The sequence below is a fragment of the Tupaia chinensis genome, unplaced genomic scaffold (assembly GCF_000334495.1).
Source record: "Tupaia chinensis unplaced genomic scaffold, TupChi_1.0 Scaffold000489_1, whole genome shotgun sequence".
Taxonomy (NCBI): Eukaryota; Metazoa; Chordata; class Mammalia; order Scandentia; family Tupaiidae; genus Tupaia; species Tupaia belangeri.
Genome location: NW_006160001.1, coordinates 94739 through 115028, shown reverse-complemented (window position 1 = coordinate 115028; position 20290 = coordinate 94739). Strand labels below are relative to the sequence as shown.

At 36.3% G+C, this 20290-nt stretch overlaps 1 protein-coding gene across 2 annotated transcripts in view; it reads right to left on the bottom strand.

Moving 5' to 3' along the window:
* Positions 1-1910: 1910 nt before the first annotated feature.
* TTC33 (tetratricopeptide repeat domain 33) overlaps positions 1911-20290 on the bottom strand; it is a 44794-nt gene continuing 26414 nt past the window's right edge. For both annotated transcript variants that reach the window (XM_006156293.3, XM_006156292.3), the window contains 3 exons: positions 7138-7219; positions 6340-6471; positions 1911-2867 (listed from right to left, as the gene is read on the bottom strand). In XM_006156293.3, coding sequence (XP_006156355.1) covers positions 2514-2867; positions 6340-6471; positions 7138-7219 — 568 coding nt within the window. In that variant the 3' untranslated portion in view covers positions 1911-2513. The remainder of the gene's footprint in view (positions 2868-6339; positions 6472-7137; positions 7220-20290) is intronic.

Here is a 20290-nt window from a genome sequence, read left to right as displayed (position 1 = left end):
TCTTCGGGATTTTGGGTATACACGCACCCAGCATGAGTTTTAAGCTGGTGGGTCTGGGACTCAAACCATGGTGAACTACATGGTAGTCCAGCAACGTTAACCATTACACCATCTGCTGGTCTCAAAATTCTCCTTTCTTAAAATAAGAAGTCAAGGTTAAGTATCTCTAAACTAATTCAATTTTTCCATAGATACAGCTTGGATTCACAGAGTTCTTCATGTGTGAGGCACCATGCCAGGTGCATTACATATACTTTCCACATAAGAAATAATGAAAATTGATCTAATTTTTCAAAAGCTAACATCACAAAATAATAGGAAATCTTCAAAATACATAAAAACTATTTATTCACACATTACATCATAAACAAACATACATTACTCAAATGACAGCAAATACTGAGTACTCACTTCTCTAGGAACAACCTACACTTTGAGAATACTCCTTATTCAACAAAATAATCAATATTTTTTGTTAGTTTTACTATAAAACCGACCTCTCTAATAAGAGCTAATCTCCTGATAATATAACTTAGAGAAAAAACATAATATTTTCCAAGACAAGTGATGATTTCTCTAACTCTAGGGGGGAAAAAAAAGAAAGCCATGTATCTCAATAAAAAGATTTTTTAAAATAATTTTTATAAAAATACAGAACATTACTTACATGCTTCAACAATATAATGTAAGATTCCTTAATGTGGTCTACTTCCATTCTAACAAAGATAAAATTAATTTTATACCATTAATAGCTTCCTGAGCATTAGAACAGTACCCAACACATCTATGTAACTGTACTATGATATATAGTATAAAAGTAATAATTCACACTAGCATCGACAGTATTGATTTGAAAATGTGATTATGGCCTTTCAATTAAAAGAAACTTAACACTTCCCTCTTATAGGATCGTACTATGAATCACATTCCAGGGAACAGCAGATGGCATAATGGTTGTGTCGCTGGATTCTCATACAGTTGACCAGGATTCAAGTCCCAAACGGGTAGCTTTAAACTCAAGCTGGGTGCATGTGCATGTGAGCTCAAAATCCTGAGAGGAGAAAAGATTATGGCATGGTCATCCCCCTGGGAGGTGACTTCTTGCTTTCTGTTCTTCTGTCTCCCTCTGTCTCTCTGATAAGCACACATGCCCAATAGCAAAAATTTCTCCTAAAAAAAAAAAAAATCAGATAATCGCATTCCAGTTTCTATGTATCCTGTGATGATATTATTCATTCACTGGCACTCTAATAATAACATCTCTATTTTTTTTTTTTTTTTACTTTTCAGAAAGATACAATTTATTTACTTAAGATTGTAGTCATTTTTCATTTCACTGAGTAGTTCCAAAAATATTATCTAGAAAAGCAATTCCAAATTATCAGTTGGCTGCAAAGTTCAAAACAAGAAATAAGTTGATTTCAGGGTTTTTAAAATAGATTTTTAAAATAAGAAAAAGAAAATAATGCTTTTGACAGTAATATAGCAGTATAATTTGTAATGGCTATCTATAAAAGCCACTCATCTAAAAAAAAAATGCCCATTTTAAAAATTATTCACTGTGGCAAGGACAAGTCTCTCCCTGCTACAAAAAAATAAAATAAAAAAGGGACCAGCAGTTGGCGTAATGGCTATGTTGCTGATCCTAGCTAGACCTGGTAGCTTAAATTCATGCCAAGATCCTGAGAGGAGAATGGAGGAAAAAGGATTGCAGCATGGCCATCCACCCTGGGGGGTGATTTCTCCCTTTCTGTCTCTCTGTCTTTCTGGTGAGCGCATGTGCTCTATAGTAAAAACCTCTCCAAAAAAAAAAAAAAAAAGAAAAAGAAAAAGAAAATCATCATTTTGATGTTAATCAGTACTTTTGCACATCTAACAAATACTGATAGAAATACTGATAACAACTACCATCATCATAACTTTAAATTCAAAACAAAGCACAAATCAGACTAAGGAACTTCAGAAAATATTCAGAATATACACATCTGAATGCCTTTTAAGCCAAACTTTCAATGATTCTACATGACTAAGTAATAACTTTGAATCAAAATGAACATCAAAAGTATTTAAGCTTTGCGATACACTCACTCTAATGAAGCAAGAAAAACAGAGGAGGGAATAGTAAGAGCAGTATATCCTAGGTGGGAAAGAAATCACTTACTTCTTTATCATAAAACAAAAATCAACAAGGCTAACCACCCACTTATTCACTATTGAAGAATACACTGGTTAATTTGTCTTTAAAATGTATTCGTTTACATATGTGGATTGAGTTTATTAATCAAAATCCATTTTGCTCAGAATTCTAATCTTTAGTAGTATAAATCATAACTTATTAAAGTATGCATAAACACTATACAATAAGTCTACCATTTAGTTTTTATATGCCTCATCTGAAAAACTTATTTTACAAAACAGGTGTTTTGCCCGCTTCCTCCAGAGTAAGCTGTCTCTATGTCTAAACTTTCAGTGGCAATCCAAAAGATTCAAATCATTCCTCTATGCATACTGCTTCATCGTGCTTTGATGAAATCAGAGCCATCTGGTGGGGTAGCACCATCTTCTTTCTCAGTTACGGTCTCTACAGCCCCTGAAGCCGATACAATAACCATTGTTTTATTTGCCGAATCTGTCTTCTGTTTTTCAGCAATGGCTGCACAAACAGCAACAATCTCATCACTTTCAAAGTCATAGTCAGGAATTGACTTTGGTGAAAAGTGTGTTACTTCAGGGGGTGCTTCACTCTTCTTAATTCTCTGTGCTGCCTTCTGCTGCTCCTGGAGTGTTCTTGCCCAAGAAAGGTCTTCTTTCCATATTTCAGGGTTCATTGGATAGATATGAAGGGCTACTTGAAAACTACGAATTGCCTAGGGGGAAAAAAATCAGCAGTTTTCATTTGTGTTGTTTTTAAAAACTAGTACATTTAATACAATCATATGTCTGTGTGTGTATACAACACATACTCTAATATATTATTTAAAGTAGCAGAATGTAAAGGCGAGGATAAGAGCTTTGCCCTAACCAGTAAATAATAATTATGGTGAAAAAAATTATAGACATATGAAAGAAAATAACTGACAATATGCTGATGGATTAAAGGCCACTGAAATAGAGGTACGGACACTGGGGTTCAAGACAGGGCCAATCTATTTTTCACCTTCTGGAGACCATCAAATAAACAAATCTGAGGATTTCCTGAGCTAAACAACAGTCAGGAAGGTACAGGAAGCACACCTTTGAAGCCAAGTCTTAACAATGCTAACACTGACTGACTGGTTAGTAAGTTGTAGGCTCTATTCTACATTCCAGGCATTACTCAATTATCTATCTTTACAATACCACTAGGTTGCTGTTTTCAGTTCTATTTTATAAAAGCAGAGATTAAATACCAAAGGCATAATAAGCAAGGAAATGGTAAAACTGGAGTACAAACTCAGGCAGTTTGACTCTGTAATTCTCAGTCTTACTATGTTATATAGCTCAGGTACAAAAACTCCACTGCAGTCTGGGTTGAGATCAACCTCAACACTATTTACATTTTGGGCTGATAATTCTTTATTTCAGGGAGCTGTTCTGTATACTGTAGGATGTTCAGAAACATCCCTGACTTATACAGGTCCCAATACAGGACCCTTTCCCAGTTGTGATAAACTGACCTCTTTTCATGTTCTTGATCAGTATTCATTAAAACATGGAAGTGTTTCATTTAGAAGTCCAATTTATCTAGTTTTTCTTTGTTATTTGTGCTTCAAGTGTCCTGAATAACACTTAAAATATTATTTATGGATCCAAGTCACAAAAATTATGCCTACATTTTCTAAGAGTTTTATACTTTTAAGCTTTTAGCTCTTATGTTTAAGAGTTTAATTTTGACTTAATTTTTAAACACAGGTTAGGAGTCAGACTCCATTCTTTTGTACATGGATATCCAGTTGTCTCAACACCAAGTTGAAGACTAATTCTTTCCCACTCATGGAGACAGAGTGAGTGTGCAGACTCCGAACGAGAGAGTCAAGGAAGAAGAAACAGGAGGATTATGTTCCGAACAAAGAATGAGATAAACCTTCAGAAATCAATTTCATAAAATAGAAGTATACAATTTACCTAACAAAGAATTCAAAATAATCACCAAAAAGATGCTGAGGTAATTTTCAACAAAAATAAAAAGTCATAAATGCAAGGCCCATAGCTAACATCATACTGAATGATTAAAAATTGAAAGCTCTCAGGACCAGCAGTTGGTGTAATGGCTATGTCACTGAACTCCCATGTAGTCGACTGTGGTTCAAGTCCTGAACCCAGTAGCTTGAAACTCACACAGGGTTCGTGTGCATGCGTGCCCAAGATCCTGAGAGGAGAATGAAGGAGAAGGGATTGTGGTGTGGCCATCCCCTTGGGGGGTGATTTCTCGCTTTCCATCTCTCTCTCTCTGTCTCTCTCTTTCTGGTGAGCGCACATGCCCCATAACAAAAACCTCTCCAAAAAAAAAAAACCTGAAAGCTCTCCCCTATGATCAGAAACAAGGCAAAAATGTTTACTCTTGCCACTTCTATTGAAGATTGTATTATAAGTTCTGGCAAGAGAACTCAAGCAAGAAAAATAAAGAAACAAAAGCTATCTAAATTTATAAACCCTGAAGACTTCATTAAAAAGAACTGCTAGAATACACAAATTCAGTAAATTTGTAGTATTTAAAATCACTATACAAAAAATCTGCTGTATTTTGATATAGTAACAACAAATTATCTGAAAAGAAAATTAGAAAAAAATTTCATTTATGATACTATACACAAAAAATAATAATTAGTAGTAAACTCAACTAAGGACACCTTAGTTGAAAACTTGTATCCCAAAAAAATACAAAACATGCTGAAAGAAATTAAAGAAAACATAAACAAATGTAAAGACATCCAGGTTCATGAATTGGAAAACATAATATTATTAAAATGTCTTTACTACTCAAAGCACTCTACAGATTCAACACAATCTCTGTCAAAATTTCAGTGGTATTTTTTACAGATAAAGAAAAACCAATTTTAAAATTCATATGGAGCCACAAAAGATCTCAATCTGTCAGATCAATTTTGAGAAAGAATACTTCCTGATTTTAAAATACATTACAAAATAACTAATAAAAACCCAATTATGTACTGGTATAAAAAAAAATCCAGACCAATAGAACAGAACAAACAACCTAGAAATAAATCCACAATTATGTAGAAACTTCATGAAAAATGAATACCATTAAAAAAAAAACTATGCATAGGTTTGGGAATAGCAGTTAGTGTAATGACTGTGTCACTGGAATCCCATGCAGTCGACCACAGTTCGAGTGCCAGACCCGGTGGCTTAAACTCACACCAGGCGTGTGTGTGTGCGTGCGTGCCCAAGATCCCGAGAGGAGAATGGAGGAGAAGGGACTGCACGTGGCCATCCCCCCTAGGGGTGATTTCTCATTTTCTTTCTCTCTGTCTCTATCTGTCTTTCTGGAGAGCACACACACTATAGCAAAAACCTCTAAAAAAAAAACCAAAAAAAAAACTATGCATAGGGTTCAAAAAATTTTTGTACTAAAATAAACTTGTACTTTTTTTAGTTCCATTTTTTAATTTCAAGAACTTTTGAAATACCCTTGCCAGTGGTCAACTGATATTTGACAATGTGCTACAAAATAATGAAAGTATAGTCTCTTCAGCAAATAGTGTTAGAAAAACTAGATATCCACATATAAAAGAATAAAAATGAATTTTCATCATATACTACTCTAGAAATGGATTAAAGACTAGACCGTTTGGGGACCAGCAAATGGTTTGATAGTTATGTCGCTGGACTCCCACATGGTCAACCACGGTTCAAATCCCAGACTCAGCAGCTTAAATCTCAAGCCAGGTGTACATGTGCGAGTGCTAAAGATTCCAAGAGGAGAAGGGATTGTGGCATGGCTGGGGTGATTTCTCACTTTATATCTCTCTCTCTGGTGAGTGCATGGGTTCTACAGCATAAATCTCTTTTTAGGAAAAAAAAAAAAAAAAGAAAGACTTAACTGTATGACCTGAAATTACAAAATTACTAGAATATAAAGCCTATGAGAATGATCTATGACATGGACAAAGACTTTTTAGGAAAGATCTAAGATCATGAGCCACAAAAGCAAAAATAAGCAAATATGATTATATCAAGTTTAAAAACTCTGCACAACAAAGGAAACTATCAATGAAAACAATGTATGGAATGGGTAAAAATATTTGAAAACTATACATCCAACGATGCCCGAAAAATCTAAATGATCCACACTCTATTTAAACTACTGTTAACAAAAGTTTTATCTAATTTCCTTACCAGGATTATCTCTCCTAATCCAAGCTGAGCACGTCCCAAAGTTTGCCAAGACTCCCATGAATGTGGATTTCGCTGGACAGCCATTTCTGCTGCATGTACTGCTGGGAACATTTCATGAAGAGACATTAGGACCTATACTCCAGAAGAAGAAAAACAAAACAAAACACTGTCAGTAACATTTACAAGCTAGCAAACAACTGATAAGTAATCATACACAGATAATTCTTATTTGTTTTTTATTTTTTAGGTTTTAGCCATAGGGTGCATGCTCTCCCCAGAAAGAGACAGTAAGGGGGAATGGTCATGCTGCATTCCCCCTCCTCCAATCTCCTCCTGGGATTTTGAGTATATATGCACACACTTAAACACTATGCCATCTGCTGGTTCTACAAATGTTATTCTTAAGCTATTAATAAATTGGACCTATTCTGATGCTAAAGAGTAGGCCATTTTTACAGAAATCTCATTCTAGAATTTAACCCATTCACATTCTGACTACTGAGTTATTATTAAGCATATCACAATTAATTTATAAGGAAAACAGGCACTTTTAATTTATTTAAGAGATGACCTGTGACTTTTAAAATATGTCGTGCTCATATCCTACCATAGTTACGGTGAAATAAGTTAATTTCATTTGAAGGCAACTAAATGTCTAATTTTATGCATAAGGCAGAACCGTAAATATGGTAAAATATTTTCTCTCAAAAACTGGAAAGTAGTATATTCTTTTATAATCACTTACAAAATGAACACAGCATATTTTACAATAAAAGTGAAATTCTTCCTAATTATTACCTGGGATTTCATTTCATACAGGGTAGCATCATTTGGGGTTAATTGTAGTGCTTCGTCCCACTTCTGAATTGCCTCCCGATACCTGTAGTTGTTTAAATCACAGTAATACCATACTTTCAGTAAGCCTTTGAGAGTACATGAACAATTTAAAAATCAAATATGAGGGAATACACTATTCAAGATAGCTCTTTATTCAGGAACTGATTCTAATAATGTTATAAAAGCAGAAAAAATTAAAAAGATAAAGAGAAAAGAAAGCAAAAGAGAAAACACAAAATATAAATAAAAAAGATCTTATGAATCTTTCTCCAAGTACAGTGAGCCTAAGAATAATATGAAATGAAAATAAGCAGGAAGACCCTGCAATTGAAAATAGCATTTCAACTACTATTATTACTAGCTCAGTCATGGTGGCAAAGGCAGGAGAGTGCTACTGTACCATACCAGATAGACAAGAAAGGCCTAGTTGATTGTTGGTATACCTGACCACAGTGGGCACCTTGCTAGGTGGGAGGCTTAGAGGAAGCCTGGCTAGTTGGAAAGCTTAAAGAAAGATCTCTGTGTGGAAAGACCCTGTCAAGGGTACTCTTCTTTCTTTCTCTTTCTCTCTCATGAAAAAAAAAAAATAAAATTTTAACTACATTTATTGCCTGTATCTATATTATAAGCACACTGTAAAACGAAGACAATAATGTTAATTTCACTAAGAATCCACAATTTCAGCATTCTAAGAGATACAGATATCAAATTTTAAAATGCTAAGCTAAAACTTAAATTTTCTTATTTTCTTAAAGAATTATTTAATTTTATTTATTCATTCATTTATTTTAAGTTGGCCAAGAGAGAGACACAGAGAGCGAGAGGGAGGGAAAGCGAAAAAGCAAGCCACCAGGTCCGGGACGCAAACCATGGTTGGTCATGAGGGAGTGTCCAGCACCTTAACCACCACGCCACCCGCTGGTCCCCAAAACTTAAATTTTATTGGGAAATATCAGTGTAAATTCAGCATATTTTTCTTTTAGAAAATAATTTCCTAGGTCAGTCCAGCAAAAAATGCCTAACACAATAAATGAGTATCAACAAGCATATCTAAGTGCCAAGATGGTGGTCTCTAAGTACTACTTCCCAATAAAATACATCAGAGCTAGTCAGATAAAAACCCGATTACAAGTCTGGGTGAAAAAGTACATTTTAAAGATTAATTTGGAACCTATTCATGAATAAAAATGGAATTAAGAACATACAGACACCCCAAAGAACACAGGAGATAAATGAAGTAGTTCTCACTAGACTAAGCTGGAACAATTTGAGCACCCCCCCAAAAAAAAAAAATTTAAAAAATCATGACTACATAAAATAAAATGAATCAAAAATATAAAAAAATGTTTTGGGCCAGCTGGTGATATGGTGGCTAAGGCAGCTGACTCCTGCCTTAACTGTAGGATGGCCAACTGCATGGTTTGAGTCCTGGAACTAGCAGCTTGAAAAACACACCAGGCACATGTGTATGTGTGCCCAAACATCCCAAGAAGAGAATGGAGAAGGGATTATGATATGGTCATCCTCTTGGGGTGTGCTTTCTCGTTTTCTGTCTCTACCTCTGTGTCTATCTCTCTCCAGGGAGCATATGCACTCTATAGCAAAAAAAATTTTAAATACATAAAAAAATCTCTGATTTCATAATGATATTCAAAATATACAAATCTAGGGCCAGCAGGTGGTGTGGTGGTTAAGGGCGATGGACTCCCCCACAGTCAACTAAAGTTTGAGTCCCGAACCTGGGAGCCTGCTTTCTCTCTCTCTCAGTCCCTCTCTGGTCAAGTTTAAATAAATAAATAAATGAAATTAAATAAAATAATTCTTTAAAAAAATACAAATCTATATCCATCAACTGATGAATAAATAAATATGGTATATCCAGGCTAGTAGTGGTGGAGCAGCAGTAATGAATATCCTGTGATGCTGGACCCACATAGGAAGGTCTTAGCATTGGATCCAGAGATCTCCCTGTACATGCCAAGCATGCATGAGTGCCTTTGATCTGGGCTGGTTCGAGGTACACAGCAGAGTGAAGACTCTGTTGAGGGTACTCCTATTTTTACCTCCATATTTCTCTTTCATGAAACAAATAAAATAAAAATAAAAATTAATATGTATATATGATATAGCCATACAATGGGGAATTATTGGTAATAAAAAATGAAGCACTGATATATGCTAAAACATAGATGAATCTTTAAAACATGACACTGAAAGAAGCTATCCACAAAAGGCTCATTATATATAATTCCATTTCTCTGGTTCTATTTATATGAAATATACAGAATAGGCAAAGTTAAAGAGGTTTGTGTAATTTATAAAGATTAGTAAATGATGGAGTGATTCTGTAGTGCTAAGGGAGTTGGAGAGGCAGAGAGTGACTGCTAATGGGCACAGGGGTTTTTTTGGGTGACTGTACAACTCTGTGAATGCGCTAACAACTACTGAACTATACATTTTGAGTTGATAAATTGTAGTACTGTAAGAATTATACTTCAACAAAACTGTCAATAAACATACATGAACATACATGTATCTATATACAAAATAAACCACTTGCCACTGAAGCCTGCTAAGGTACCAATTCATGATGGTGGAAGTTAGTAAGAGCTGTTGAGGGAAAGTTGTTCTTTATTGGGGGAGAAATTATTTTATAACTCTTTATGAAATAGTAGACCTAGGCAACGATCATCAATGGATGCCAAACCACATAGGGAAAAGAGTGATGTAAAACTGCATAATGGAGAGTAAGGCTGAATGTGTGACTGATCTTAGTATCACCAAGAGGGGTATCCAGATATTAGAAACTTCATGATGTGATACAACAGAAAGTAAGCAACCATTATCAATATTCTTGGAAAAACAAATAAACAAACAAAAAAAACTAACCCTGAAAAACAAGCCTCTAGACCTAATATCCAGTCTACAGATAATTTAAGAGATAGAAGAAAAATATTAAAAGATCAGGAGGGAAAAAAATTAGACATACTAGTGTGTAAGACATTCTACAAAGCAACTTGCCTAGTCAATTCTAAAATATGATGCCATGGAAAAACCTGAAAAAGTAAGAAGTGCCCTAATGTTCTAAAATCAGAAGTCCATAAACTTCTCTAAAGGTCCATAGAGTAAATATTTTAGGCTTTGGAGGCCAGATGGTCTCTGTTGCAACTACCTAACTCTGTGGCTACAGTGTGAAAGCAACCACAGACAGTAGAAATAAGTATGGCTGTGTTCTGATAAACCTTTATTTACGGAAGCAAGATGGCAGACCATGCCACAGTGTGCAGAACCTTATCTAAATTAAAAAAGACTAAAAGCACAATCTTTGAGACTTGACTGAATTTTGATTAAGAAATATCATCTACAAAAGATATTTTATGGACCACTACAGAATTAAGTAAGAATCAGGTATTAGAATATTTTAGGGAATTAACTGTCTTATATATTAATTATATTATGGTTGTATAGGAAAATGTCCTTACTTACAGAAAATTCATATTTAAGTTTCAGGAATAAGCTGTCAAATGTTTGCAAGTTATTATCAAATAGTTTTATACACACATATTTATATGTATATAATACAGAATAACAATTGCTAAATCTAGGTGGTAGGTAGAGGAGTTCACTAATCATTCAACTTCTCTGTATGTTTAAATTTTTTCATAGTAGAAAGTTAGAAAAGAATTTTTTTGAGAGAGATTTTTTTTTTGTTCTAGGGAGTATGTGTAAGCCAGAGAGATACAGAGAGAGAAAGTGAGAAATCACCCAACCAGGGAGGATGACCACATCGCAATCCCTTCTCCATTCTCCTCTTGGGATTTCAGGCTTGCATGCACACACAGGCACCTGGCATGACTTTCAAGCCACTGGGTCCAGGGCTCAAACCACAGTAGGCCATGTGGGAGTCCAGCGCCTTTATCATCATGCCACCGCCTGGCCCCTAGAAAAGTTTTATTTATTTATTTTTTTTAGAGATTCTTACTATAGCGTGTGTGCTCATCAGAAAGACAGAAAGAGACAGAGAGACAGAAAGTGAGAAATCACCCCCCGAGGGAAGATGACCATACATACCACAATCCCTTCTCCCATATTCTCTCTCCTCTTGGGATTCTGGGCATGCTAAGCACATGCACCCTATAGCCACATAGCTTGAAAAACACACCAGGCACATGTGTATGTGTGCCCAAACATCCCAAGAAGAGAATGGAGAAGGGATTATGATATGGTCATCCTCTTGGGGTGTGCTTTCTCGTTTTCTGTCTCTACCTCTGTGTCTATCTCTCTCCAGGGAGCATATGCACTCTATAGCAAAAAAAATTTTAAATACATAAAAAAATCTCTGATTTCATAATGATATTCAAAATATACAAATCTAGGGCCAGCAGGTGGTGTGGTGGTTAAGGGCGATGGACTCCCCCACAGTCAACTAAAGTTTGAGTCCCGAACCTGGGAGCCTGCTTTCTCTCTCTCTCAGTCCCTCTCTGGTCAAGTTTAAATAAATAAATAAATGAAATTAAATAAAATAATTCTTTAAAAAAATACAAATCTATATCCATCAACTGATGAATAAATAAATATGGTATATCCAGGCTAGTAGTGGTGGAGCAGCAGTAATGAATATCCTGTGATGCTGGACCCACATAGGAAGGTCTTAGCATTGGATCCAGAGATCTCCCTGTACATGCCAAGCATGCATGAGTGCCTTTGATCTGGGCTGGTTCGAGGTACACAGCAGAGTGAAGACTCTGTTGAGGGTACTCCTATTTTTACCTCCATATTTCTCTTTCATGAAACAAATAAAATAAAAATAAAAATTAATATGTATATATGATATAGCCATACAATGGGGAATTATTGGTAATAAAAAATGAAGCACTGATATATGCTAAAACATAGATGAATCTTTAAAACATGACACTGAAAGAAGCTATCCACAAAAGGCTCATTATATATAATTCCATTTCTCTGGTTCTATTTATATGAAATATACAGAATAGGCAAAGTTAAAGAGGTTTGTGTAATTTATAAAGATTAGTAAATGATGGAGTGATTCTGTAGTGCTAAGGGAGTTGGAGAGGCAGAGAGTGACTGCTAATGGGCACAGGGGTTTTTTTGGGTGACTGTACAACTCTGTGAATGCGCTAACAACTACTGAACTATACATTTTGAGTTGATAAATTGTAGTACTGTAAGAATTATACTTCAACAAAACTGTCAATAAACATACATGAACATACATGTATCTATATACAAAATAAACCACTTGCCACTGAAGCCTGCTAAGGTACCAATTCATGATGGTGGAAGTTAGTAAGAGCTGTTGAGGGAAAGTTGTTCTTTATTGGGGGAGAAATTATTTTATAACTCTTTATGAAATAGTAGACCTAGGCAACGATCATCAATGGATGCCAAACCACATAGGGAAAAGAGTGATGTAAAACTGCATAATGGAGAGTAAGGCTGAATGTGTGACTGATCTTAGTATCACCAAGAGGGGTATCCAGATATTAGAAACTTCATGATGTGATACAACAGAAAGTAAGCAACCATTATCAATATTCTTGGAAAAACAAATAAACAAACAAAAAAAACTAACCCTGAAAAACAAGCCTCTAGACCTAATATCCAGTCTACAGATAATTTAAGAGATAGAAGAAAAATATTAAAAGATCAGGAGGGAAAAAAATTAGACATACTAGTGTGTAAGACATTCTACAAAGCAACTTGCCTAGTCAATTCTAAAATATGATGCCATGGAAAAACCTGAAAAAGTAAGAAGTGCCCTAATGTTCTAAAATCAGAAGTCCATAAACTTCTCTAAAGGTCCATAGAGTAAATATTTTAGGCTTTGGAGGCCAGATGGTCTCTGTTGCAACTACCTAACTCTGTGGCTACAGTGTGAAAGCAACCACAGACAGTAGAAATAAGTATGGCTGTGTTCTGATAAACCTTTATTTACGGAAGCAAGATGGCAGACCATGCCACAGTGTGCAGAACCTTATCTAAATTAAAAAAGACTAAAAGCACAATCTTTGAGACTTGACTGAATTTTGATTAAGAAATATCATCTACAAAAGATATTTTATGGACCACTACAGAATTAAGTAAGAATCAGGTATTAGAATATTTTAGGGAATTAACTGTCTTATATATTAATTATATTATGGTTGTATAGGAAAATGTCCTTACTTACAGAAAATTCATATTTAAGTTTCAGGAATAAGCTGTCAAATGTTTGCAAGTTATTATCAAATAGTTTTATACACACATATTTATATGTATATAATACAGAATAACAATTGCTAAATCTAGGTGGTAGGTAGAGGAGTTCACTAATCATTCAACTTCTCTGTATGTTTAAATTTTTTCATAGTAGAAAGTTAGAAAAGAATTTTTTTGAGAGAGATTTTTTTTTTGTTCTAGGGAGTATGTGTAAGCCAGAGAGATACAGAGAGAGAAAGTGAGAAATCACCCAACCAGGGAGGATGACCACATCGCAATCCCTTCTCCATTCTCCTCTTGGGATTTCAGGCTTGCATGCACACACAGGCACCTGGCATGACTTTCAAGCCACTGGGTCCAGGGCTCAAACCACAGTAGGCCATGTGGGAGTCCAGCGCCTTTATCATCATGCCACCGCCTGGCCCCTAGAAAAGTTTTATTTATTTATTTTTTTTAGAGATTCTTACTATAGCGTGTGTGCTCATCAGAAAGACAGAAAGAGACAGAGAGACAGAAAGTGAGAAATCACCCCCCGAGGGAAGATGACCATACATACCACAATCCCTTCTCCCATATTCTCTCTCCTCTTGGGATTCTGGGCATGCTAAGCACATGCACCCTATAGCCACATATAAAAAGTTTTATTCTATTGGGTTGTCAGGAAAGTCATGATGGATTTCTGCATAGAAAAACATAAAAAAAAAAAAACATCATGGCTTTCCCAACAGCCTAATAGATAAGCCAATTCTCATTTTTTTACAAGAATTATTTATTCAATTCCACTTGTTATTATTTTTTAATTTGACCAGACAGAGACAGAGAGAGAGAAGGAAAATAAGAAAGCAAGGCACCAGATCCTAGACTCAAACTGCAGTCAGCCATGTGGAATCCAGCACCATTTTTTTTTTTTTGAGAGATTTTTGCTATAGGGCGCGTGTGCTCGCCAGACAGACAGAGACAGACATAGAAACAGAAAGCAAGAAATCATCCCCCAGGGGGGATGGTCACGCCGCAATCCCTTCTCCTCCATTCTCCTCTCAGGATCTTGGGCATGCACGCACACGCACCCGGCGTGAGTTTTAAGCCCCGGGGCCCCAGACGCAAACCGCGGTCGACTACGTGGGAGTCCAGCGACATAGCCATTACGCTAACTGCTGGTTCCCCCAGCACCTTTAACCACCATGGAACCTGCCAGCCCCTACCAATTCTCATTTTTCACATTATTTATGTTCTATAAAGTCACCACAACCAGTGAATTAGTGAATACTGAATGACTACTCCCAGGTTAAATACAGGATTAAGATCCTACAAGACTTTGGTTACATTTTTATCAACCAATCAATACATAAATTATTGTTTTATGTGTGCTTCTGTTAAAAGACACTTTATTCAATATATAGTGTTGCTTCACTGAAAATGAACTCAGGCCCAACAGCACTATAACTTATGCCTAAATGTAGCTTCCTAATACATGTATTTTTTCTGTAAGGGTATAACAGCTTTCTTACACCTAAAAGCAATAGGACTTCCGCATTATACTTGCAGGCGAGTTTAAACAACAAAATCACCAACTAAAAGCATAAAAATATGAAACACATGGCACTAAATACCACAAAAAAGACAAGTATTTACCTGTGGGAGCAGAAACAAGGCAGAGTATCATCTTATTTGACAATATCTGGGAGTGTGTACCGCAAACAACTCAAATTTTTTGCTATTCTGTGCATACCCACTAGTGACCATGAATGTGCTGAGAAATTGACTTGGGGATTACAAATAAATCTTGATGCACAGGCAAATGAACAAATACAGTCACTGAATAATTTGGCTCAACTATACTGAAGAACTACCACCGGACTGGTCCTGTAACATAGTGTTTAAAGGAGCCAGATTCTATATGGCCAATCACTGTTCAACTCCCTGTTCTGGTGGCTTGAAAACTAGGAGCTTATGCATGTGTGCCCCCAAATCACAAGAGGGAAATGGAGAAGGAATTGTAGCATGACCACATCCCACTAAGAGTACTTTCTCCCTCTCTGGTATGTAAAAATGACCTCTGGCAATTAAAAACAAAAGATAAAGAAATATCAAAGCATTTTTTTCTCTATGCCAAATAAAATACAACTAACCACAAATAATTACCACTTTCTACTAATCACAAAACCGATTTATTTATAACACATAATTTTTCATGTTCATATAGAAATATAAAAATAAAAGCTATTCCTATGTAGCTACATTTTTTAGGAAATCAGTAGCTAACACTAAGATCCATCATTTTATTTCCTTATTAAAAACTATGTTGGGGGGGAACCAGCAGTTAGCGTAATGGCTATGTCGCTGGACTCCCACGTAGTCGACCGCGGTTCGTGTCCCGGACCCGGTGGCTTAAAACTCAAGCCGGGCGTGTGTGCGTGCGTGCCCAAGATCCCGAGAGGAGAATGGAGGAGAAGGGATTGCGGCGTGACCATCCCCCCTGGGGGGTGATTTCTCGCTTTCTGTCTCTATGTCTCTGTCTGTCTGTCTGGCGAGCGCACGCGCCCTACAGTGAAAATCTCTCTCAAAAAAAAAAAAAAAACCTATGTTGAGGGGGTTACATTGCTGGACTCCCACATGGCCAGTTTGAGTCCCAGGCCTGGTGGCTTGAAACTCACACCAGGCATGTATGCACGGGTGCCAAAGATCCCAGGAGGAGAATGGAAAAGAACGGGATGCAGTGTGGCCATCCTTCCTGGAAGGTGATTTCTCACTTTCCTTCTCACTGTTTCTGTCTCTCTCTCCTGCAAGCATGCACACCCTAGGGCAAAAACTTCTTAAAAAAAACACAAAAAAACAAAGCTATGTTCCAGGTTTGCAGGTGGCATGGTAGTTAAGGCACTGGACTCCCCACATGGCCACCTGTGATTCAAGTCTTGAACCTGGAAGCTTGCTTTTTTACTTCCCTTCTCTCCTCTCTCTCTGTCCCTCTTTGGTCAATTAAAATAATAATAAATAAATAAATAAATCATAAAAAGCTATGTTGTCAAGAATTTTAAAGTTTTCATCTTGTTTTATATTGTGTTTTCTAATAATATTCATAATAATTGTGTTCCTGATAGAAATAGCTTTTCCAGTTGACTTAGTTTAGGTCCTACTATTAAGTATTTTATCCACAGTAGAACTTATTTTAAAACTAGAATCAACCCTCTCAAATCCTGCTAGTACTTTATCAGTTAAGCTTATGTAATAGTCTAAATCCTTTACTGTCATTTCAACAATGTTCACACCATCTTCACCAATAGTAGATTCCATCTCAAGAAATCACTTTCAGGCCACCCCTGTAGCCTACTATTAAGAGGGTCAGGTTCAACATGGCCAGCTAAGGTGCAAATGTCAGCCTGGCAACGTGAGAAACAGGCTGAGTGCATGTGCATGTGTGCACCAAATCCCTACAGTATGAAGAAAGGGAGAAGGGATTATGGTGTGAACACACCCCACTTAGTTCTCTCTGACTCTGGCAAGCATAACCACCCTCTGGCAAATGGGAAAAAAAAAAAAAAAAAAAAAACTTTCTTTGTTTATCCATAAGAAGCAATTCCTCGTCTATTTAAGCTTCAACATGAGGTTGCAGCAAGTGAGTATCATCTTCAGAGTACACTTATAATTCTAGTTCTCTTGCTCCTTGTACCACACCTGCAGTTACTTCTACTGAAGCCCTGAATCATTCAATGTCATCCATGAGAGTTGGGATCCACTTCTTCCAAACTCCTGTTAATTTTTTTTAAGAATTCTTTAATTTTACTTATTATTATCATTATTATTGCTGTTATTATTTTTAATTTGCAACAGGGCATGTATATTCAACAGAGAGAGAGAGAGAGTAAGAGAAAGTAAGGGAAAAGAAATGAGAAAGCAAGCTGCCAGGTCCAGGATTCAAACCATGGTCAGCCATGTTAGAGTCCAACGTCCCAAACAGCACACCACCATCTTGCCCCAAATTCCTGTTAATGTTGATAAGTTGACTTTCTCCTATGAATCACAAATGAAAGCCAAAAATCACAATTTAAAAAAATGTTTAATTTAGTAGTAAATTCTGTAAAAATTAATGATAGGAAATGAATTTTCTCCAGCATTCACAGATCTGTTCAAACTTTTTTCTACCACTTGCCATCCATGCCTCTATTTCACTCAGCTAGGTCTTTACCCAGCCCCTACCCCCATATCATGCTTTTGTTCATATGGATCTCCAGGTTTCTAGGACTGCCTTCCTCCCCCCTTAACCTAGTCAAAGGCCCTTTCACCTCTAAGATCAAGTAAAAATGCTCTGTTCAAGGAGACCTCATGCAGTGGCTTTAGCCCACTAAACATGAGTATCACTTGACTGATGACATGGTAACACATTTCTAAAGTAGTTTATGTTTAAGAAAGTACTTTCAGTACTATTTAACACACTGTGTTTACAAAAAGTTAATTCACTTAGTAGTCGAAGTCCTATAAGATTAGCATTATATGTTCTACTATTACTGATGAGGAAACAAAGGTTGAGAGCAACTGTAGGATTAGTCCAAAGGCCTACTGTATTAATCCAATAAAAAGCTGGAATTTGAAGCTAGCTCTTATAACTGCAAGACCAATGTGTTCTCTACTACCTCAATGATGTCTCCCACTTAATTTTTCTCTAATATCCATGTATTTTTGTCTTGGCTTTATTAATGAGTTCAAGGATCAAAGCGTAGACTTGTATGTACACTCTGTAACATGCTCAATATTTCTGGGCACTTGGAATGTGCAAACATCACAGGTTCTATCTATCTCACTTGTCTTATCTTCTCCAAGAGAAGTCCTGGAAGGCAGCAGAAAGAAGCATAGAAAACATGAAAACAGAGGACAGGTGGTAGGTAACATGCTGAGAAAAAAAAAAATGGAAGTAAAACAAATTCTACCTAAGACAAAAGTAAGCAAACATTGTAATTCTTACTTTGTTTCATTTTATCATGTCAGGTATAGAAATTATACAATATGCCAAGACTAGGAGTATGCAAATATAGATTGAAATGACAAAGAGATTACGACTCTACATATACCAGAAGAAACTTAAGACACTAGATATTAGATGGTTCAGGAGTGCTTACAGCTGTCAACAAAGAACCTGAAAGTCTTCGATCTCAAAAACAAAGGTTAGCACAGTAAAGGTCCTTACAGTAAATATATTGGTTTTGTGGGACATATATAGTCTGTCACAGCTACTCAGTTCTACCACTGTATCACAAAATCAGTCATGGACAATACAAAAACAAATGGGCATGATTATGTCCAAAAAAAATTTTATTTACAAAAATAGGCTACAGTTTGCCAACTCCCACACTATTTCACCTGAATACTGTGAAAAGTTTCTTGTGTTTTTCAAATTCTAGTCTTATTTTCTACCTACCTCAACTACAGGCAATTATCCCATAGAAGGTATTTATTAAATTTATGAAGGCATTCTGGATGTTACTATGATCTGGAGCCACTAGTAGCATGGGCTCAAGGATCTTAATAGCCTACAAGGCAAAGGACAACCCGGTACAAAAAAGGGCCGTCTTGCCCAAAATGTCACGAGTACTGTCATTAAGAAACAGGATGGCTTACTCCATTCTCTCCCCACAGAGCTGCTTGAATACCTAAGCTTAAACTGTCCTAAAGTACCAAATAAACGAAGAGGTTCAAGATTACATTGATCATCACTACTTTTGTTTTTTCTTTTCATTTGGCAGGCATGCATATGCACACACACAAAATTAACATTCACATATAGGCAAACACAGGCACCCAGATTTGAGGAAAGAAAATTCTTCCTCCCCTCCATTGCACTGCTTTTATTTTGAAAACACAGCCAATGCTGTCAACAGGGGCATCATTAAAGGAAATGTGCTTTGTTGCCCACAAAGCATACGAAGGTTTAAAGGAACAAGTAAGCTTTTTTCCATTGGCTAATGTGAGGCAACAAAAGGTAGCCATTTACTTCACTATCAGTTTGTTGAATTCCTTCTTCCCTCTCATTTCTCCTTTTTCTCTTTGGTTTACTTCTCTTGGCCTACAAATAAAGGGTGGCACTAATTAGGTCCTCCATTTTGGGATCAGAGGAAAACTGGCACCCAATAAATCAACGGGTTCTCATAACTTCTATAGCATATCTCTTTAATTCAACTTTAGTTTGGAACAGACTGAATAGACATAGCCCTACTGCAGCTGCTGGATAGGAAGCATTAAAAGATAAAAACTTGGTTTAAAGTCCCTAAGGTTAATAAATGACCAAAGTCTGACTTAGCCAGCTTAAATACAAACTTAACAGTATGCAGCTGAACTAGAACAAGGAAGGAAGCGAAGGGAATAGTTTCAGGGGTTGCACAAGGGCAAGGTGAGATAATAACCTATAGTGAGGTAAAGAACAGCTGGTGACTATGCCAAGTAAGTAGATAGCAAACTTATTTATTTATCAGAAAGAAACGTCAAAGTGTTTAGCTACTCTGCTCCCAATTATATTTCTAGTTGGCTTCAAATTTAATGAGCTATATACTTAACCACTTGCTCATTTAATAAATATTTATTGGGCACTGACTCTGGGCCAGGTAGTACTCTAGGTAGTTATGATACGGCATTCAAGTAGATATAAAAGCTCCTTACTATTCTTCTAGATCTTACTTCCTGGAATGTATGCCTATGGGAAGAGGGTAACGAGAAAAAGATAACAAAATAAGTTAAAATATAGTAAGTGCCATCCATAATAAAAAAAAAAAAATAGATAGATGTGATGGGGGTGACCAAGTGGCTACTCAGAAAGGTTGCAGAAAAGTATCTCTATGAAAGCATTCAAGCTGGGAACCAGCAGTTAGCGTAATAGCTATGTCGCTGGACTCCCACGTAGTCGACC